This window comes from Staurois parvus, unplaced genomic scaffold (assembly GCF_062004578.1).
Source record: "Staurois parvus isolate SC_StPar_1 unplaced genomic scaffold, SC_StPar_1.0 ptg000486l, whole genome shotgun sequence".
Lineage (NCBI taxonomy): Eukaryota > Metazoa > Chordata > Amphibia > Anura > Ranidae > Staurois > Staurois parvus.
The window spans coordinates 1,420,433-1,443,543 of NW_028318282.1; the positions used below are offsets into that span (position 1 = coordinate 1,420,433).

Genomic DNA, 23,111 nt, shown 5'->3' on the forward strand with positions numbered 1-23,111 from the left:
GCCTACCAATTTGTGGCCAAGTTGATGTTGTTCCTAGTTGCTTCCACTTTGTTTTAATACCACAAACAGTTGGCCGTGGAATATTTAGTAGCTAGGAAATTTCATGGACTTATTTCACAGGTGGCCACCTATCACTGTTCCACGCTTGAATTCACTGAGCTCCTGAGAATGACTCATTCTTTCACAAATGTTTGTAGAAGAAGTTTGCATGCCTAGGAGCTTAATTTTATACACCTGTGGCCATGGAGGTGATTGAAACACCTGAATCCAATGATTTGGAGGGGGGTCCCAATATTTTTGGCAATATAGTGTACGTAATAAAGTGACTGACCAGTTATATCTGCAGGCTGTCTACTGTTGAGAATCCCTGTTATATGCATTGATGTTAGGTTGGACAGACATTTTGATAGTCCCAAAAGTCAGGCTTGGTTTAGTGGGGAGAGCTAAGAGTTTTTGGTGAAATAATTGTAAGCTAATAAAATAGTTATACACCATGGAGTGGTGGTTTTTAATCACTGGGCTGTAGCTTACTGCCAGGTCACAGCCCCCTTCCTTCTGGTTCTGATCCCGTAATACAGGCTTTCACTACCTTTTTAAAATGGAGTCTTTGAAATTTAGGTTCTCGGGGAACCCTTGCTAATAATTGCTATATCTATCATATTCAAAGAATTAATTTGGAGAGTTGACACTTGTAGTGCACTGGATTGGTCTGACTGTTTCTTAGCAACTTCTGTGGAACCCTCATTGGAGGAAGGTTGCCCTAACCTGTCACAGCACCTCCCATTTCCCATAGAGCCACCCAGCCTCCATTAGTGGACCACAGTGTCCTCCACCTTTCCACAGTGCCCACCAGCCCCCTAGCTTGTTAGTGAGCCTCCAGCCCCCATAGTTCCCCTAACCTCCAACAGTTTCCCACAGTGTCCCCAGCCCCCTTCAGAGACACCATCCCCCCACCATATACAGTGAATCCAGAGCCTTCCAAAATTTCAATACATATTTTGTATACCCATGCTTTTATTGCGTGGCTATACATTATTTTTCTACTGTTGAGGCATTGAAGCTTTTGGAAGAATTTACCAGGCCCTGATCTCAATAAGTTCAAAATCCACTTCTATAGCGGGTAGACAGCCATGTTGGGTGGGTGATATTAAACAGCCAATAGATGCACAGGAAAAGATACTACATTAAAACAGTATGCATCATATCTGTTTACATAATTTTCTTGATGTTTTCCTAAAAGGTCATGTGTTAACTTACAGGAACCACAGTGAGGCCTATGGTGACCTTCAGTCCACAATGGAACCAGATCTTTACAGGAGAGTCTATTACAATGACCTGTGAGTCTATGGCACAAGGAGCTTTGGTCTATACCTGGTACAAGGATGGTGACTGGGTACATACAGGGAAGAGCTATACAATTCAACAAGCCCAACATTCAAACAGTGGAAACTACCAATGCCAGACAAGTACAAGTGAAAGAAGTGACTCAGCTAGACTGGATGTTTCTAACAGTGAGTCAAAGATTTCCCTTTACTGGTGATTTTCTGTATCAAGGAGACAATTTAAAGCAGTAGTAAACCCAAAAGCAAACATTATATTGCAGCTTACATATTATGAGGTGGCTGCATTTGTTTTCTTTTTTGGGCTTTTTCTTTATTTTTAGCTGGTGATCTGGCCAGTAAGTCTGTTGTTTTTCAACAGAACAAGCTGTTACCCAAATGTATTCCAGAGTTGAGACAAACCATTAACTACTGACAGGGATGCTTACAATCAATGATCAGTTTTTATTTATATAAATCATTAATCCGAAAAGAAAAAACAGTTTTCTGTAACTGCTTATAAAGTGCTAGCTATAGTTTGGCTTAAAATGTATTAGCGTATCTATATAAAGCTAGTACATCTTCCACCTCCCCCCTCAAATAATGCCACTGTTCAAAAGGTGCCCTCTGCGCGCCTTCATCCAGAGTGGGGGCATTCTAATCCAGAAGGTGTGTTACTGGCCAGATCACCGGGTGAAAAAAAGAAAAAGCCAAAAAAAAAAAAGAAAAAAAAAATGCAGATGACATCTAATGATCGGTAAGCTGCAATATAGTTTACTTAAAGCAATGTCCCAGGTCATTCAGGTATGTTATGCATTGAATGCCAAGTGAGGGTTTAGATGATTTGCAGAGAGCTATAGGGAGGGAGTTTCTACATCATAGAATGAGTAAAAAAAAGTCTTGCATGGGAGCAGATATACATATATATATATATATATATATATATACAGTATATAAAAGTTGGCTTCTATTAGCATTGCTATTGAAAACACTATATCTGCACTTCTAGGAAGCTACGTTGGTTTGTTGCTAGTAGCACAGCTTCCTTAACTACAGAAATAAGCCCACCAAATTCCATCATCCTGTCCACAGAGTGCCTCTGTGGCCAAATGGATAGTTGGAAAAGCTTAGTCCTGAAGTCGGGGTACTTTGGCACTTAAAAAGTGAATTAGTTTCAGAAAATAAAATAGAGCTACAGTATATATGTTTTTCCTTTTTTACCACTAAGCAAGACTTAGATAAAACACTCACTTCAAAGTGTATGTAGACCCAAAACCTTGAGGAACAAGTGGGTAAAGGCTAGAACTCATGAACGTTTTTTTTTTTATTGCTGTCTCTCTTCCCAGTGGGGAGATTCAATCACCTTTTTTTTTATACCGAAATTGTCGAAAATCCAACATTTTAAGTTGGCCATACCCTCCTAAGTCACTGTGTGGTCCTCCCTGCTCAATAAAATTAAATTATTTAATCAACTAATGTCTAAGACATATTAGAAATATTTTGGATGATCAGCAGCTGTAGCTACTGGTAAGTGTAGTCAAACTAAACATGGTGCTGCAATGATGCGATGCAAAGATGCAGTGACATCCATCCACCAAACGCCACCCTGCGCATTTCATCACAAACAGATGTCATCAGGGGATGGTATCACTAGGTATAAGTCATTCAGTTCCCTGTTGGCCCTCTCCTGTCTGACATCCCTCAAATGAAAAATTGAAGGAGTCAGGTGGAAAGTTGTTGCTGCAATGATGCAATGCAAAGGTGTAATGATATCAACCATCGCCCTACCCGAAAGAGTCATGTGGAATGTTGTTGCGTGAAAAGCAGCTGGGTCCAATCAGATGCAGCCACTGTTCAGCTATTTTTAAATCCAGCTAGGTAAGCTATTAAAATACAAAAGTCACAGCCTACAGGCAAAAAAAAAAAAAAAAAAACTACACTTCAGTGTATGGCCATGCTTAAGATGTCCTATATATAATGAAAGGTAATTAGACCACACCGGGCACCATACTACCAGGGCCAGCTACAAAGTGGCACACAGATGGCAAATAGCTTCTTTCCTTATTCAGTACGTAAAAGTGGAGGACTGATGTACAAAACATAACTGGATACTACCATTTATAGGTAATAAAACCAGGGATTGTTAATCCAGAGAATATCTAATTGCCTTTCAGGGGATCAGGAAGAATTGTTTTTCCCCCGCTGGAGCAAAATGCCTCTTTGCCTGTGTAGACAAAAATCCTAACACTGACCCGGTCAGTAGCAAGGGGACTTTTCACATATAGAAATTTCTTAAGCTGCTTGAGGTCCCTGGTCCACTATTACTTCACACAACTCCTTTAGTACTGTCATGTATAGCTTCTGCTCCACTGGTTATGGGCATTCACTCTGGCTCTCTTTTTACTCTCCATGGGCTCTCCATGTGCACAACTGCCTACTAATTATTTTTGTAATTTCCTTTCAGGCTATGTCATCCTGCAGACTCCTCTTCATGTGTACGAAGGGGACAATGTCACACTGAGATGTAACCACTATCCTGGACACGCAGCCAGACAGACTGTATTTTACAAAGATGATGAGGTTATTCAAAACTGGGCACTTGAATCTGAGCTACTGATTGAAAATGTAGGCAACAAGTCTAATCAGAGGTACAAATGCACAAAGCAGGTCCGCCATCATTTATTGTATTACCAGCACACAGATGAAGTGACCTTTTCAGCTCAAGGTAAATGTAGAGAACTTAAGGGGAGCTTACAATCTTTTAGAGTCATTTGATGAAACAGGCACGTCCATCACAAGTCTTATGTTTCATATCAGCAGAAAGTTAACATGAGTATAAAAAATATACTTTGATCACTTGGCAGTTTCCTTAGTGTGTATACATGAAAAAGTGCAACACAACCAAAAAATACCACAAATAATCAATTCATAACACAAGAAATATCTATTCTATAACTTCATACTTCCACAAATGATCAACTTAAATATGGCCATGTATTAAATAAATATCCGTATGCCACCCAATGTAGGTAAATCTTCCACCTTCTTTTTGTGCATTTTAATCACAAATATTAATATATAACATTTAAGTCCATCTCCTCCAAAACTGTGCTTGTGTGCGATTTTTCCTGTGTTTGCCATCAGTGCTAGTGCTCCACCACCATCTACAAAGGTTGCTTACCTATCTGTATGACCCACTATATAGTCAGGTCTATCCATGCCTTGCCCTTTAACAAGGACTTGCATCCCCTCTGGGTATTCACCAAATGTACCAATAGGTAGTCTTTAATCCTGTGTATGGCCAATTCATCCCTTAGCAGTAATTACTCAAAAGAAATAAAACAGCTTCCATGGTGTAGTATATTCAAAAATAATCCCCTTTATTACAATAGTATTATAAAACTATTAAAAATAAACAGAATGCACTTGCATCCAGTGTATATAGAATATTGTTGCCTTAAATTACATAGGTATTGCCTCTTTAAGGACAACCGTTGGTATCAGAGCATGTTTAAGCCAGCCTTCTTCTGGTTCTGGGCGTGTGCGATGATGTCACGTGGCTCTGCCCCTAACGTGTTTCTTCCATGATTTCTTCAAAGGGAAAAAGAAATGAAGACTGAGATTGAGCTCATCAGTTACTTTTGCAATGTCCTTTTGTCTCTTTCGGTCAGTTAATCATGTAGAGAGCACTTATGCTTAGCATATGACATTTTTCCAGTCATAACGTTTGATACTGTACTTTGTGACATGACAAATAAATTGGGAACTTTTTCCGGTCATAGCCTTTGATACTGTACTTTCTGACATGACAAATAAATTGGCAACTTCAGTCTCAGAGGCTCCAGCTAAGCGGGTACCAAAATTTTGCCCTCTTTGAAGCTCAGTAAGCTCTGATATGACTCTGAAATACTAGCCATGCACGCAGTGAATGACAAAAGTGAGGCTTCCCACCGGTTAGCTAGGTGTCATCACACAGCAGAAGCAAAAGAATATCACATCACTTCCGCTTTCAATGCAAAACATTTAGTTACTGTCACACATGCAAATCATGTAGTGTTTCCTTTTTTGTTTTTGTCCAACCCCTGTATATTTCTAGTGGTGGGCCATGCATGTCACACCAATGTCTTCAGTGATGTCCTACCTGAATTAATCCAGTAATTTTTGGCTGAAACCTTCAAAATGTAAATAAAATACATTATACTCACCAAAACTACTATTTGTACAAAAAAATCCATCCTCCGTTCTTCCCTCAAGAAGAGTTCAATTACCCTGGTGTACAAGTTATCTGTGCATTTCATTTCCAATATTAAGTTCTTTTCTATTGCCATGAGGCCTAATGCCGAAAGTCGATTCTGTTTAGTCATATTTATGTCATATGTTATTGTACAGATGCTAGATGGCCCCGGGAATCGCCAACTCAAAATCTGATTGGTTAAAGCAATAGTTTAATTGCCATTTACTGTAAGATATGGGAGCCAGCACTGCTGATTCTGAAGGCCTCAAGGCAGATTTCTTTGACCCTGGCAACACTTGATGGCTGAAATATTAGATAAAAAGTTCTAACATACGCTACCGGAAGCAGTACAATCGAGAGAAAAATAATCAAAAAGAGTAGACTACTGGGAATAACTTAAACACATTTTAATATATTTTTTCAGTGAATATAAGTCAGTGATTTAGGCAGCCAGCAGAGAAGGTCTTGGTGGGATCTGATGGCCCACTATTGTAATTTACTATATACATTTATTTAACAAATAAACATGTGATAGTTATGTAGTCTGGCTGAAAAAAGACAAAAGTCCATCCGGTTCAACCACAAAAACAAAGTTATAATCCTACACCCACAAGAAGGCAAAAAAAACCAGCAAAGCATGACCCAATTTGCTCCTGCAGGGGAAAAAATTCCTTCCTGATCCCCCGAGAGGCAGTAGGATATTCCCTGGATCAACTTGACCTGATAATGATAGATAAAAAGGATTTCAAGAGCACTATGAGGTATCCAAACAGGGAAACAGTAGTTGCCTGCCCAGAGAACATAATGTTTTAATAAAGTCTCAGACAGAACCATTTGAGAAGGTTAGTCACTCCAGACTCCCTAAAGTGTCTATGTAAAATTACAGCTCAAGTTACTGAACTCTGTAAACAGGCTTTTTACAGCAGATAGGAGAGGTGCCTACCGTTCTACCTGCTGGCTATATAGCAAGTTACCTAATATTATTCATATGCAAATCTTTCATGTTAATCTGGCAAACAAAAGTAGTAATACTATAAACATTTTCAAAATATATTTCTATTACTGTACATCCACATATTCATCGTACATATTCATATTTTTGCAGTTCATAAAAAAGAAAAAAAAAATGAAAGTATTTTTTTATCCTCAGCTTAAATTTCAGTGTTCAGGCAGACTGCTGGCTGGTTTTCTCTCTTTCAACAGTAGTCTTTAAGCGCTTTCAGTTGGGATCACATGACTAATGCCTTTGAATTTGATCATGTGAGACACCAGATGAACCCCCTTTGAAATCATCAATTAGTATACTAGTGAAGGGTAGTATGGGTGAGAAAAGATCTATATATATCAAATTTGTGTTCATGAATCGAGCTTGTGCAGCAACTCTTGATGCCCATTTTTAAAATTTTTTTTTTATATTTTTAGAGCTGTTCACACCTCCCGTTCTCAGACTGACAGAAGGTGATCACATGACCCTAACATGTGACACAAACCTCAGTCCGCTAAGAGAGACAACAGAATTACAGTTTGCTTTCTACAGAGATGGAGAGAGAGTTCAGAATTATTGTACGGCTGGTAGATTTTCTATTCCATCTGCCTGGATGAAGGACTCTGGGAGTTACACGTGTCAAGTGAGAACTTCAACTATCACAGTGGAAAAGACCAGTGTGCCCCTTCAAGTTGAAGCCAAAAGAAAAGGTGGGCAAAACATTTGTGTTTATAGTTTTATATCAGCCGCACTCCACTTAGCTCTTACAGTATTTTTTTACCACTTGTCCTCCAGAGGATTTACGCCCATTCCTGACCAAGCCACTTGTTTCCGATATGGCGCTGCGTGTCTTTAACTGACAAATTGTGCGGTCATGCAGCGCTGCCCCCAAATTAAATTACGTCCTTTTTCCCCATGAATAGAGCTTTCTTTCAGTGATATTTGATCGCCAGTGCGGTTTTTATTTTTGTGCTATAAATAAAAAAAGTCCAAAAATGGAGAAAAAAAAAATTAATTTTGCTATTAAATATGTCCAGTAAAAAATTTTAAAAAAATCAAATTTGGTCATGAATTTCAACCAAAATGTATTCTGCTACATGTCTTTGCTAACAAAAATCCCAATACGTATAAAATTAATGTGTTTATACGAATGTTATAGCGTTTACAAATGGTGGTATATAGACACTGGGTTTTTTTTTTATTATTTTACTAGCAATGGCGGCGATCAGTGAATTATAACAGGACTTTCTGACACTGGGGGGAACTGACTTGATATCACTGACATCCTCAGTGACACCAATACAGTGATCAGTGCTAATAAAAAGTACTGAAACTGTACTAATGACACTGGGCAGGAAGGGGTTAACATATTGGGCGATTAAAGGGTTAACTGTGTGCTTCACTGTAAGCACACTGCTTTGCATGGCTCTGCTATGCAGAGCCATACAAAGTAGTATGCAGGCGCTGACAGGGGTGAGAACTGTATTGTTTACTTACAGTTCTCTCCCTCCATCAGTAATAATCCTCGATCACCAGGTGCCGGCGTGTAATCACCGGCCAGGACCTGGTGATTGACAGCCGAGGCCACGAAAAGCCATGAACGCTCCTAACCTAGAAATGCAAAATGACACATATACATATATGTGATTTTGTGCACCCGTGCTGCCCTGTAGCAGTATTACTGTTATAGGGCGGACAGGAAGCAGTTAATCAGTGAATTGACTACATACAGCGATGTCTCCAGCCCAAAACCAACCTTGATGTGTTTCACCACTCCTGGCTTGCTCACAAGGATAGAGGAAGACTTCCATATGCTCTGAAATAAAAGTTTCCAAAAATGAAGAGGTTCCTAATCTCAATCGTAGAGTGTTTAACTGAACTGGTCACATATATTTATTAAGCTTTAGGAAGTTTAGATTGTATTACAAGTTACATATAACCAAAACACCTGTGCTCTATTGACCCCCGTTATACAATTGCTGCTGTGATATAAACAATAATGTGCAATAATAAATATAAACCAAGATATATAAAGCTTACATAAAAAGTGCAAAACATTTTTTGGTTTGCATCATATTTTTAGGAATCACATGTGGACATTTATTGTTTTGCACTTTTTATGTAAGCGATGTATATCTTGGTTTATATGTATTACAAGTTAGTTGGTAATTTCATTAGAACTGATTTCATAAGCTTCTGTGGCTTAAATCCAAAATCAGAAGTTCATTTTGATTTAGCAAGAGATTTGAAAAAGCAAAGTTCAGATGACTACATGATTTCTTGCAAAAGGACTTGGATTGGTGCTGTGGATAATAAATTGTTGTTCTGCAGGATAGGCTTTAATCATAATTGGTAATAACCCACTTACTATTCAAGGTATACCATGGGCTAGTCAACATCGAGAGCACAAGTAGATGAAGGTTCTTACGGTCAAAGCCGTGGTGTATTTTAGAGAACCAATAATGAAATGTACCAAAACTCAAAAAAAAGGAGGGGGATACGAGACTGTACGGTACCTAATAATCAAAGTATAACAATGATAATAAGCCCATATAGCCATGCAGCTTGTACATAAAAAAGTCACCACAAAAACATACCAATGCTGAGATCATAATTAAGACAGTATCAACATTTATATTAAAGCAAAACTTTCATGCATTTTGACTTGTACATAGAATGTGTCTTCCTCAGGGGGTTGTTGTCTTTGATGATCTCTGCAATATACATACCACCAGGGGCGGAATGACCATTTGGAAACTCGGGCACTGCCCGAGGGCCCGGGGACAGTAGGGGGCCCCATGAGATGCCCCTGGTACCTTTTTCATAGGCTTTTTTGAGTTTGGGCAAGGACACAGGGGCCCCATGATTCCCTATTGCCCGGGGGCCCCATGATTTGTCAGTCCGCCCCTGCATACCACTAATAAATCAGACCACATAAAGATGATAGAAAAGAAGTACAGTCTCATAGAAAGGAACATGTTTAAACCTTACTCACATTCAGTATACAATATCAATAAAATAAAACCAAAACAGGCTGAGTGTCTCCAAGGGGGTGCCCTCCAAAAAGTCCACCATAAGCACAAGGGATAAAGCAAAGCCTTCAGAAGGTGTGGAAACACAAAATATCAAAAATATAGTATAATGAACTAATATATAAATTAATATATACGCTTCAAAAAATAAATAGGCTTGTAAAATGCAGCAAGGTTAAGTTTCATAATTTGCAGACAATGCAGTCAAAATTGTCTGCAAAATCCCGGTTTTGGTTTTTGTTCGTTGATACTGAATACTGAATGTGAGTAAGGTTTAAATATGTTTCTATGGGACTGTATGTAATTTTTCTCTTTTATCTTTGTTATGCGCCTTGATTTCTTAGTGTTTATGTATATTTATTTCTAAAATCATCATAGAGAACAACCCCCTGAGGAAGACATCTGCTATATACAAGTCAAAACATGTTGGCGTTTTGCTTTAACATAAAATGTTGACGCTCTCCTAATTATGACGTGAACATATCTACAAGCTACATAGCTTTTTGTGTTTTTTGTCAATGTTTTACTAGTTTGTATATTTTTTATATTTCATGCCAAATATGCCTTTTGGTTATTAAGTACTGTACAGTCCTGTATCCCCCTCTTTTTAAATGTTGGTACATTTCAGCATTTTTGGATGTGTCACCAACCTAATTTCATTTAGTTATAGGAACACGCTAGATGAGAACTATTAGTATTTGAACTTGTTGAGGAATAATAGTATTTCCTTTAAAGGGGTATTCCAATTTTTTGGATGCATGAGGACTACAACACTATAGGAGTCATAATTTTGGAGAACTACAGTGGTGAGATCTCTGTACTGGTCTGTCCATCAGCTGGGCAGTCGTTAAAAGTAAAAGGTTACATTTACCCTTTTGTTTATTAATTATTGGCATTTACAATGGAGAACACATCTGAAGTAATAAGAAGAAAATATGATGGGTGGGAACATCCAAAATGTCAAGGTTGTTGAGAAATACAGAAAAATCTCACCACTGTTTTTTTGAGAGATTAGGAAACTCAACCTACTCATCCCAACCCCAATCTCTTTTGGGCAGGCCTGAGTGATAGATAAATTGTTATACAAGAGTACATGTTTCTATCTTCACATCCTGAATGTCAGGGGTTAGAGGTCACTTGGTGGCTATTGATTGCTGCCTTGTCAACATTCTGACCTTTCACACCATCTTCCAGCTTGAGTTAACCCTTTGAGGACCGTAAGATTTTGGAACGCCAAAAGAATCAATTTTTTGTTTTTAAAGTTCGTACACTTCAGTTGCTGTAACTAAGCCATTTCACTAATATTTTAATAACTAATATTTTGACTCAAACCAAAGAGAAAAAAAAAGTTTTTTAAGTTCTTAATCAGATGATACAGGCAATTAAAAACATGGGACAAATACGTCCCTTGGTCCTCAAAGGGTTAATATAGCAGGCATTGTCACAGTCTGCATTCCCTTTAATTAGGAGTCTGTTACTTGACGCTTTGTGAACTATTATAAGCTTCAGAACAAGATATTAGAATAAAGACAATTAGCTGCCAATAAAAACGTAAAGTGATCTGAATCTCCAGCTTGGAATTGTTATAATGGAGCAACCTTTAGAGCAGTGTTAAAGTTAAAACCACAAATGTATTAAAAATGCAGCCACCACATTTCAGGTTGGGTAAGCTGCAATATGTGGTGATGAGGCCAGTAACACAATTCCTGTTGTAGAGTCTCCACTCTGGATGCAGGAGCAATGGAGACACCCTTGAACAGCAGAATTGTCTTGTCATTTAAAAGGACTTGGCTAATGAATAAAGCTGAACTCCAGATAACACTTTATAAGCAGTCACAGCAACAGTTTTCCTTTGGGATAAAGGTTTTAACAAAATTAATAAAATCAGATCATTTGAAGCACCCATCAGTGGTAAAAGGTGTTTCTTGACTCTAACTGCCACTTTTGATGGACAGCTTAAGTGTTCCTAAACCCAAAACAGTCTGTATATGCAGTAAAGCATGCTTGTTATACTCATTGTGGAACCTAAAGGGTTAATCCTTTGCATTGTGTAAAAAAGGCTGTTTGATCCTGTCTTCTACCCTTCTACTGCCCCCAATCCATCTGCTGATAGTACAGAGCTCTAGGAGTCATTCTGCACATGCGCTGTTTAGTGTGTATAGCTAGAGAAGTTTTTATTTTCTTTGGGAAGGTGTATGTGATCAGCACAAGGCCAATCAGCAATGTCCAGACAGAGGGTAAGGGGTTATTCAGTCTCATAGGACAGAGCAGAATGAAAACTCCTCCTACAAGCTTTAACCAGTGCTCAGCTGGACAGATAGAAGTCACAAGACTGCTATATACTGCTGATGAAAAAAAGTTGTTTAGCAATTTATATTTACTAAGATAATTTCCATGTTCTGTGTACTGTGGGAGAATAGATATAGCAAATGCAGGGCTCTGGGTTTAGTAACACTTTAGTGGAAGTTGAAAAAAAATAACAGACTTACTGACCAGATCAGTAGGTGAGCATAGAGGAAAAATCCTAAAAAAAAACGAATGCAGCCACCACCCAGTAAGCTGCAATTTTTCTTTTTTTTAATTTAAATATCAATTTAATTCTCTGAATGTACTTATATTATCTCCATGTCAGTTTAGAAGTGTCAGATCTTACATAAAACTGTCATAATAAAAATGCTGTCAGTGATACATAAACGAAAGCTAAGGTCGTTGATAATATACAGTACATTCTGCTGCAGAATTTTACAAAAATAATGCAAAATTTGAGCTCCCTAAAATGTTCTTAATAGAAGTTCACTTTAATTTACTTTTTTTTACTCTTTTGTAGAGTCCTCTGATTCTTATGAAATTATAGCAACTGCACACCCAGTGACCCCACACCCAGTGACAGAAGGTGATTATGTGATCCAGAGCTCGGTGGCTTTTTTTTTTTCACCAGCATACTTACAAGGTTCAAACCTTACTGCAAAAATTGTTATGGGTCATCCCTAAGGTATGCCCATCAGCGTCGAAGTAACAGGCAATATAGAGAGGCTACAAAAGGTTGTACTGTGTATGAAGGTGGGTAGGCAAGGCAGAAAACCCAGCATTAATTTTTGTGTAGTAGGTGTACTGATGGACCCAAGACCTAAAGAGAACGGGGGCAGCCTTTCTGTGCCTAAAGCAATGGACTAAAGAATGCAGCGCATCAGTTCTTTTGGGACTATGAATTTATTAAAGAATGAGAGATACATTGGAAATAATAGCTAATATAGTCAACAAGCAATTTCCTTTGAAAAAAGTTATGATGCAGACAGGGGTGGACTGACAACTCATGGGGTCCCGGGCAATAGGGGTTTATGGGGCCCCTGTGTCCTTACCCACACTCAAAAAAGCCTATGAAAGGTACCAAGGGGATCTCATGGGGCCCCCTACTGACCCCAGGCCCTCGGGCAATGACCATCAGTCTGCCCCTGGGTGAGAAAGATGCTGGCATTGGTATCTTCTGTAAAAGGATGGATTGGTCTATTGTTCAGAAATTCCTGGCACAGAAGAAATGGGTATGCATACAAGGGTTTAAACCTAGATTTTAGAGGGTGGTGCTGGGTACACACAGGCCGAAATCAGCTGGTACAGTAGAAACTGGCTGACTTTTGGCCCATGTGTGAAGCTCCTTGCCCAACAAAAGCCAGTCTCACAACCAGCTTCAGTGGTATGGTCATGCTGGCTATGCTGGAAAACCAGCATTCGATCAGCACTCTCAGCCAATGGCTGCGAGCACTGACTTGTGTGTTCTGGAGGGAGGGAGGGGGGGGCAGACTCCCTGTCAGAACACAATAGCACAGAGGGGGAGGCTAATGTACTAATATCTATTGTGTCAGTACAGTACAGCGATATGTCAGGTTTTTTTTTCCCCATTCGCCCCAATGGGTTGGGCAAAGAAAAAATATATATATATATTAGTATATTAGGCATTAGTATTAGGTTTAGGCTTCTTGCACACTGCTACCTAAATACTCAGCATTTATAGGCATACAGGAATTTTTCTTTACTGGTCCAAAGGCAGCCCATTGTTTTCAATGTGCCTGTACACACAGGAGCATAAACACATGCGGATATAGATAGATACCAATATTTTATGTGCACGTACGAATTTTAACCTCATCAAATTAAAATTTTGAGAGCTAGAATTTATTTTCTTTCTGTGTGGATGTATGCACAAAAACATACAAAATAATCGCAAGACATTTTTGGCCAGGAATACAAAGATTCAAACATCTGTACCGTATTCAAGTACCCTTATAGTCACAGGGAAGGTTAATGTGATTAGTGTGAGTATTAACCACCTCTCGACCAGCCGTTGTATATAAACGGCCGGATGGTGACACTGCAGAGTCGGGTGGCCGTTTATAAACAGCCTCCCCACACCCTGCTTGTGCACGCTCCCCGGGAGCACGCAGCACTGTGATCCGGTGCCCACTGTGTCCTCCGGACACAGTGAAACACCAATCGTCGGACGGGGTCCCGATCATGTGATCACTGATTGGCCAATCAGTGGTCACATGCAAAGTAGTAAGCAAGATGTCACTTGTGACATCATTGCTTACTACGTGTGAAATCTGTGAATGATCACAGAGGTCACATGGTACAAGGCTATGCACAACAGCCTTGTACCATGTGACAAGCTGTGACCAATCACAGCTCACTCAGTTGTTCTCAATGGCTGTAAGAATGCAGACAGAGAGAGAGAGAAATGATTGCGTTTACATCCTATATGGGTATAAAAGCAATCAGTGTGTAAAGAAAAAAAAAAAATCCTCATCACCCCCAAAAGTAGTAGTGTGTCACCATGTGACACTGTATTGCTAGGGTGACAGTATGTCAAAAATAAAATAAAATATAAAAAAAATAAAAATGTTAAAAATTATAATTTTGTTTATAAACTAATTTGGCTTATTTTTTTTGTTACTAAAAAGATAATGGAATAAATTTTGGCCAAGATTTATGAAATATTTGCAAAATTTTAACAAAAACTTTTTTCAAAATTTTGGGACATTTTCATTTACATAGCAAAAAAAATTAAAAACCCAGCGGTGAATAAATACCACCAAAATAAAGTTTTATCTGTCTCAAAAAAATGGTAAAAAATTCATATGGGTACAGTGTTGCATGACCGCGCAATTGTCATTCAAAGTGTGATAGCGCTGAAAGCTGAAAATTGCCCTGGTCAGGAAGGGGGTAAAAGTGTCCGGTCTGGAAGTGGTTAAAGGATGGTTAGTTTAAGGGTTTGGATTACAGGGAAGATTAGTGTTAAGGTAATAGAAGGGTTAGTGTTAGAATTACAGGGAAGATTGGTTCTAGGGTTACATGGAGGGTTACTGAACAAGGGTGCGTTTCCCTATGCACCATCTGGCCAATTAATGAATCTAAAATATAACCTTTATTCAAAAATGTCAGAAAATGTATGTATGCTCAGCTGTAATGAATGCCTATTGGAGTGGAATGTACTGTGCACACCAATATAACTGAATAGCATTGCAGTTTACCTTCCATCAAAATGGTTAATAATACCAGACCAAAGCAAATACCATACCGTTTTAGATGAAGTGATGGCATACAAAGAGGCACTGTAGTTTGATCATAAACCTATCAGCTTGAATATATAATCTCTGTTAAGGAAATGGAGTTACCCCATGGACAAACTAATTGATTGTAGTATTATCTATCTTGCTACAGATATGTAGTAAGGGTACACTCATCCATGGGTTCAAATGTCCGCCTCTCATGGAAAAGCCCCAAACATCACCATATCCAGTCAAAAATACCTCACTGTCTTGAAGAGTGCAAATGATGCACTGTAAAACGCAGTACAGACCTCTCCAAAAAAAAGGGGAGAGAGGAGTGAATACCATGTGCATTCAAAAAGTGCTCCCAAAGAAAACAAAAAAAGACTCTACATGTTTCGCTTAAGAAAACAGAGCTTCGTCAGGAGTATAAAGAATTAAAATAGGTCACATAGTAGCTGAAAGTTGTGCTCAGCTGCACATGGTGGTACAATGGCACCTATTGTTTGTTTCACCTCTATATATAGAGATAACCAATAAAATGGCCCCCGCACATGCTCAGTTCCTCAAAAGACACCATATTGTAGACAAAGAACTGCACATGCTCAGTACCTCAACAGATGTCATCTTGTGGACAAAAAACACTACAGCAGCACATCAGTCCACAACACAATAGACATTGCTGGCGCTCTCAAGCACTGTTAATGCCCCACTAATAAGAGACCAAAATTACAGTTCATACCATTATATAGCATTTATGGAGCAAAATCAAACAAAAAAAGCACAGAATCCCTAATCACACACAAAAGGAAGCAAGGTGAATCCTTCATTTAAGCCATAGGGTCAGGGGCGGACTGACAACTCATGGGGCCCCGGGCAATAGGGGATCATGGGGTCCCTGTGTCCTTGCCCAAACTCAAAAAAGCCTATGAAAAAGGTACCAGGGGCATCTCATGGGGCCCCCTACTGACCCCGGGCCCTCGGGCAGTGCCCGAGTTTCCAAATGGTCAGTCCGCCCCTGCATAGGGTACTCTTGAGCCTAAACGGAAAATCCATTTTGGTTCAAGTTTCAAAAGACATTTATCTAGGTCTCCTTTTTTAGGACCCAGATAATATTTGTCAATGATCCAAAAGTCTAAGAGGTCAGCCTTACCATCATGTTTTTGTATCGTGTGTCTTGCTAGTGGTCTATCCTTGTTTCGAGCAATATCGTTCACATGTTCAAGAACTCGTCTCTTAAAGGGGCACATTTTTTTTTTCCTACATATATTAGGGGGCATGGGCATTTTAAAGCATAAATCACGCCTTGTGTGCTGCAATTATAGAAATCTCTTATTGCTTAAGAAAGTACATGCCTTAAAGTGACCACACCTGAAGCTACTTTTTGGTTTCTCAGGTAGCCAAGTGTGTTTCATTGATACAAAAATAAAAATGGTGAAGCGCTATACATAAAAACAATCATAAACAAACCATGAATCAAATGTTAAACTGTGATAATATAAAAATGCAATAAAGAATGATATAATAAATAAATATCACAGTGCTAGGGTGCTAGTAATACCACACTAATGATATTGTGCAAAATCTGCTGGTCAAATGTAAATATATGATGTGCCACTCAAAAGGCTGACAAGACTAAGGTCCCTAAACCGCAGAAAAATCAACATATATATAGAAAATAAATGGGTGGAACACTATACAAATAAATAAAAATATAAAAAATACATAAACGTGAATAAAATAAACCGTGATAGTAAACAAGTGCAATAAAGAAATGATGAATGATATTATAAAGATGATAAATGAATATGATATCACAGTGATATGGTGCTAATTGATCCACACTGGTGATAATGTGCAAAACTGCTAATCAAATAATATATCTGATATGCCAATCAAACAGCTAGCCAGACCAAGATAAAGGATAAACAAGTGATGTGTCACTAAATATAATCCAAAATAAAGTGACTAGTGCTCAAGATACACAGCAATAAATAAATACACAAAGATGCAGTCCACAGTAAAGTGCAAACCAATGTGTGCAAACAATATTGGTGTGCAAAAATACAAATAAGGTGCTTCACTTCTCCACTCCAATCTTGATACGTGCTCTTGTGACACCCTAGTGTGTCTATCCTTAAGTGGCTAGAGTTCCTCCTCACCTCCTTAACTCAACCCCTAGGGGCCACAGCTCATTTGGTTAACAGATGTTCCACACCATGAGGGATCTCAAACACCTGGCTCCACTAAGACTCAACTGACAGATCAGGTACTCCTCTTAAAAATGGTCAGCGTGGTACAGCTCAGAAGTATAAGATGAATACCAGGGCCATAGAGGGATAGACAAAAGAGACCTCCATAGTGTAATGCTGTTTATTTGTTAACATGTAAAAACGCCAAAAAATGAACACTCACATTGCTATGGGTGTACTGTGGGTGACTGAGTGTGTAAAGATGGCGTGAAACGGAAGTCCGTCAACCGGAAATGTGTCACTGCGCTCTACGCGTTACTCCACGATTACAACGTGGCTTCCTCAGGATAGTGCGATTGGTGACAAGATCCTCTATTTGTAATGAGATGCTAATTAGCCCAGCAAGGGCGGAAACTTCTCCATTTTGTAGTAGTCCGATTTTCGATCCGGCGGCCATATTTTTTTAGTGCATAATGCACTCACCTATGTACATCTAAATCTAGTAAACTAGATGTGAAAACCCAGAAATAACTACAGATGGCTCACATCTGGGAAAACCATATGCTACTGGAGTTTATATGACTGCTTATACAGTTGCAAGAAAAAGTATGTGAACCCCTTGGGATTACGTGGAGTTTTGCATGAATTGGGCATAAAATGTGCTCTGAACGTCATCTAAGTCACAATAGAAGAACACAGTCTGCTGAACATAATACTACACAAACATTAGATGTTGCCATGGTTTAATTGCACATAACATGTAAACATTCACAGTGCAGTGAGAAAAAAGTATGTGAACCTTTGGACTTAATAACTGGTTGACCCTCCTTTGGCAGCAATAACCTCAACCAAACGTTTCCTGTAGTTGCAGATCAGACCTGCACAACGATCTGGAGTCATTTTGGACCACTCCTCTTCACAAAACTGTTTCAGTGTAGCAATATTCTTGGGATGTCTGGTGTGAATCGCTCTCTTAAGGTCATGCAACAGCATTTCAATCGGGTTGAGGTCAGGACTCTGACTGGGCCACCCCAGAAGGCATATTCTGTGCTGTTGCAGCCATTGTTTTGTTGAATTACTTGTATGCTTTGGATCATTGTCCTGTTGCATCACCCATCCTCTGCGGAGCTTCAGTTGGCGGACAGATGGTCGTACGTTTTCCTGCAAAATGTCTTGATAAACTCTGGAATTCATTTTCTCATCAATGACAACAATCCGTCCAGGCCCTGAGGCAGCAAAGCAACCCCAAACCATGATGCTCCCTCCGCCATGTTTTACAGTGGGGATGAGGTTTTGATGTTGGTGTGCTGTGCCTTTTTTTCTCCACACATAGTGTTGTGTGTTCTTCCCAAACAACCCAATCTTGGTTTCATCTGTCCACAGTATATTTTGCCAGTAGTGCTGTGGAACATCCAGGTGCTCTTTTGCAAACTTCAAATGTGCTGCAATCTTCTTTTTGGACAGCAATGGCTTCCTCCGTGGTGTCCTCCCATGTACTCCATTCTTGTTTAATGTTTTCCTTCTTGTAGATGTGTCAACAAAAATGTTAGCATGTGCCAGAGATTTCTGTAGGTCTTTAGCTGACACTCTGGGATTCTTCTTAACCTCATGCAGCATTCTGCGCTGTGCTCTTGCAGTCATTTTTACAGGACGACCACGCCTAGGGAGAGTAGCAACAGTGCTAAACTTTCTCCATTTGTAGACAGTCTGTCTTACCATGGACACATGAACATCAAGGCTTTTGGAGATACTTTTGTAACCCTTTCCAGCTTCATGCAAGTCAACAATTCTTGATCGCAGGTCTTCTGAGAGCTCTTTTCTGCGAGGCATGGTTCACATCAGACAGTGCTTCTTGAAACCAGTAAACCCAAAACAGGTGTGTGTTTTTTAAGGGCAGGACAGCTGTCAGCAACACATCCAATATCATCACACTGATTGGAGTCAAGGTTGGCTCACTCCTGGCTTCAATTAGCTCTGGGAGAAGTCATTAAGCTAGGGCCTCACATACTTTTTCCTCCCTGCACTGTGAATGTTTACATGTTATGTGCAATTAAACCATGGCGACATCTAATGTTTGTGTAGTATTATGTTCAGCAGACTGTGTTCTTCTATTGTTGTGACTTAGATGACGTTCAGAGCACATTTTATGCCCAATTCATGCAAAACTCCACGTAATCCCAAGGGGTTCACATACTTTTTCTTGCAACTGTAGCAGGTATTATACATGGGCACCAATGTGATTATAAAGGAAAAAATGTTTGCACACATTGGTTTGCACTTTACTGTGGACTGCATCTTTGTGAGTTTATTTATTGCTGTGTATCTTGAGCACTAGTCACTTTATTTTGGATTATATTTAGTGACACATCACTTGTTTATCCTTTATCTTGGTCTGGTTAGCTGTTTGATTGGCATATCAGATATATTATTTGATTAGCAGTTTTGCACATTATCACCAGTGTGGATCAATTAGCACCATATCACTGTGATATATTCATTTATCATCTTTATATTATCATTCATCATTTCTATATTGCACTTGTTTATTATCACAGTTTATTTTATTCATGTTTATGTATTTGTTATATATTTATTTGTATATTGTTCCACCCATTTATTTTCTATATATATGTTGATTTTTCTGCGGTTTAGGGACCTTAGTCTGGTCAGCCTTTTGAGTGGCACGTCATATAGTTACATTTGACTAGCAGATTTTGCACGATATGATTAGTGTATTACTAGCATCCTAGCACTGTGATATTTATTTATTCTATATTTCTTTATTGCATTTTTATATTATCACAGTTTAACATTTGATTCACAGTTTGTTTATGATTGTTCTTATGCATAGAGCTTCACCATTTTTATTTTTGTATGATATTTTTCCTGTGGTATAGGGAATAGGTGGTAGCAGCTTGAACAGGCATATTTAATTGCATTTGTGGAGCGCAGGGGGATTTTCCACTTGTGTTTCATTGATGTTTTAAAAGTTTTTTCTAGATGACTGCGTACTAAGATGTCTCTCAAATTCATGTCCCGTCTGTAGGTTATCTTGGGGTCTTTAGGTAGGATCTGTGATAGATATTTGTCCTCATGCTAAATGTTCCAATATCTCTTTATGATGTTGTAAATCTGCCCTGATTGATTTGAATATTTACCTATGATATGCATGCCTTGCTGGTCATCCGCTTTTATGGTTTTCTGACCCAACAGAGATTCTCTTGGAACCCGTTTCACTTTCTCATAGGATTTAATCAAATCAGTCTTAAGATAGCAACGTCTCATAAATCTGTCAAACAATTTTTGACTCTCCACTTGGAATGCCTCTTGAGCAATTTCTCTTTGCTCTCATAAATTGACAAGTGGGAATTCCTCTTTTTAAGGCTGCTGTATGTAAACTTCCCCAATGTAACAGGCTATTCGTGGAGGTCGATTTTCGATAGATTGTTGTATTAATATTGCCTCCTTCACCCATTTTAATTTCCAAGTCCAAAAAATGTATGCTATAATATTTAATTTCACTGGCGAAGTACATCCCAATATTGTTTTGATTCAAGGTGGCTACAAATTCCACAGATCCTTTTGACCCTGCTATAATATGAACACATCAATGAATCTTGCCCACATGAGAATGTGTGACGTATACTCAAAGACCATAGTACAATCCCACCACCCAAGAAAGAGATTTGCATATGTAGGTGCACACGACAAACCCATTGCAGAACCTCTGCGCTGTCTATATTCTTTGTATTGGAACACAATTTTTTCCTATTTGATGGCAAACTGCAAAAGTTGGAGAGTGAATGTGGTATGGTTCTCAAATAGCTTGCCTCTAGTTTCCAGAAAGGATTTACAAGCTTTTAGGCCCAAGTCATGACTGATATTACTAAATAAAGCCTCCACATCTAGACTAGCTAACCACACATCATCTTCCATTGTGATATCTATTAGTCTGTTTACAAAGTCTGGTGTATCTTCGATATAAGAAGGTAAACTATATACAAATGGACGCATGATATAATCTAGATATTTGCTTGCTTCTTCTGTGAGATTGTTATTGCTCGAGATGATAGGGCGGCTGAGGGGTTTTCTTTATGTTTGTGTAACTTAGGTAAGGCATAAAAAGGTGCAATAGTTGGATGTGCATTCATAATAAAGGCACCTTCATCTTTGGAGAGGATCACCTCTTCAACAGCCCTTTTCAAAATAGAGTTTAACTCACTCAAATATTTGGGGGTTGGATCATTCTGAAGTATTTCATAGTAATCCTCCTTGCTTAATAAATCATAACACATTTTCAAATAAAATGCTCTGTCAATCAAGACTATATTTCCCCCTTTGTCAGCTGCCTTTATAACTCCTTTATTACTACGTAGATCTTCCAATGCCTTCCATTCAGAATAAGTCATATTATATGATTTATTTTTCCTCTGCCTTCTTAACCATAAATCATTCAAATCTCTCAACCAATTTCACAAACAGTTGGATGCTGCTCCCCTGAGGGAAAGGTGGGGTATAGTTATTCCATGGTTTGAATGTGGAAAAGGACCCCGTATTTCAGCATCCACACTGTTATTTTTAGCTTGTAATGATTCCAATACACTTAGGGCTTCCATATCTCTAGATGTCAGACCCATTCGGAGTATTAGATGGATTAGATTTGTCCTTATAAATTTGTTTTCCAGGAAACTGGCTTTAAATAAGGAATATATCTTTAACCCATTCAAATAGGTTAAAGTCTTGTGTAGGTACATAGGACAATCCTCTCCTCAATACTGCTAGATGGTCAATTGTTAATGACATCTTAGATAGATTGAATACTTGCAAATCATCTTCCTGGGTCATGTTCGTGTCAACAGGGCCTGCTATTTCTTCCCTCTCTTGGCACCTGTGTATCCCCACTCCTCCTGATTTCTCAATTGCTGGGTCGGATAACCTAAAAAATTCCCATGATTTCCTCTAGGTGGTCTTGAAAAACCTCTTCTACCTTGTCCCCTCCTAGGGGTATAGTTATATTCAGATTTATTGTCACTTGAGTCACTCTGTCTTTTTGTTGGTTATGTGTTATAGAAGACACTGGTAGTGATAGCAGAATTCAGGCTTTACTTGTGTGGCTTAAGTTACAAACATACAGAGCACATTTCACAGCAGACATGTTACAGACACATTACTTCCTGAAGAGATGATAGAGAGAGGGAGGAACAAACAAGTTTTCAGATATACACAACTAGTAACCTTTTAGTGTATAGTGCCATCTACTGGTCAAGTGATATTAACACACAATACTATATAGTACATTATAGTACATGCTGTTGCATTCCCAACATCCCTTCTCAACGGCATGTGCATAATTATATGACATTTAGTCTCTTTTGTAGAAAACAATGACGTTCCCTTGGCAAAGGTTTGGTGAGTGCATCTGCAGTCATCTCCTCTGATGGGCAGTACTGGATGTCGATAACCCCTTGTTCTTGCATGTCTCTGAGCAGATGATATCTTACATCAATGTGCTTGGTTCTTGGGTTAATCTTCTCAGAGTGTGTAAGCTTTATGCATCCCTGATTGTCTTCAAAGATGGGTGTGGGTTGTGACATATTCAGTCCCATGTCTAGTAGAAGTTGACGAATCCAAATGGCTTCTTGACATGCATGTGCTGCTGCTATGTATTCCGCTTCAGTTGAAGAGAGTGCAACAGTCACTTGTTTCCTTCTGTATCATATTTCACTTTAAAAGTCCATTTGCTTCCGATGGTTTTGCGACCGGGAGGGAGTTCTGTTAGTGACCAAGTTTTATTTTCTTGAAGTGA

The 23,111-nt window shown here is 38.9% G+C and overlaps 1 protein-coding gene across 4 annotated transcripts in view; it reads left to right on the forward strand.

The window, feature by feature from the left end:
• Nucleotides 1–23,111, forward strand: part of LOC149452255 (Fc receptor-like protein 3) — a 51,257-nt gene that overhangs the window by 16,779 nt on the left and 11,367 nt on the right. For 2 of the 4 annotated variants that reach the window (XM_089689575.1, XM_089689576.1), the window contains exons 3-6: nucleotides 1,260–1,511; nucleotides 3,784–4,044; nucleotides 6,976–7,248; nucleotides 12,398–12,463. In XM_089689575.1, coding sequence (XP_089545701.1) covers nucleotides 1,260–1,511; nucleotides 3,784–4,044; nucleotides 6,976–7,248; nucleotides 12,398–12,463 — 852 coding nt within the window. The remainder of the gene's footprint in view (nucleotides 1–1,259; nucleotides 1,512–3,783; nucleotides 4,045–6,975; nucleotides 7,249–12,397; nucleotides 12,464–23,111) is intronic. The other 2 variants (XM_089689578.1, XM_089689577.1) reach the window with 2 other exon arrangements.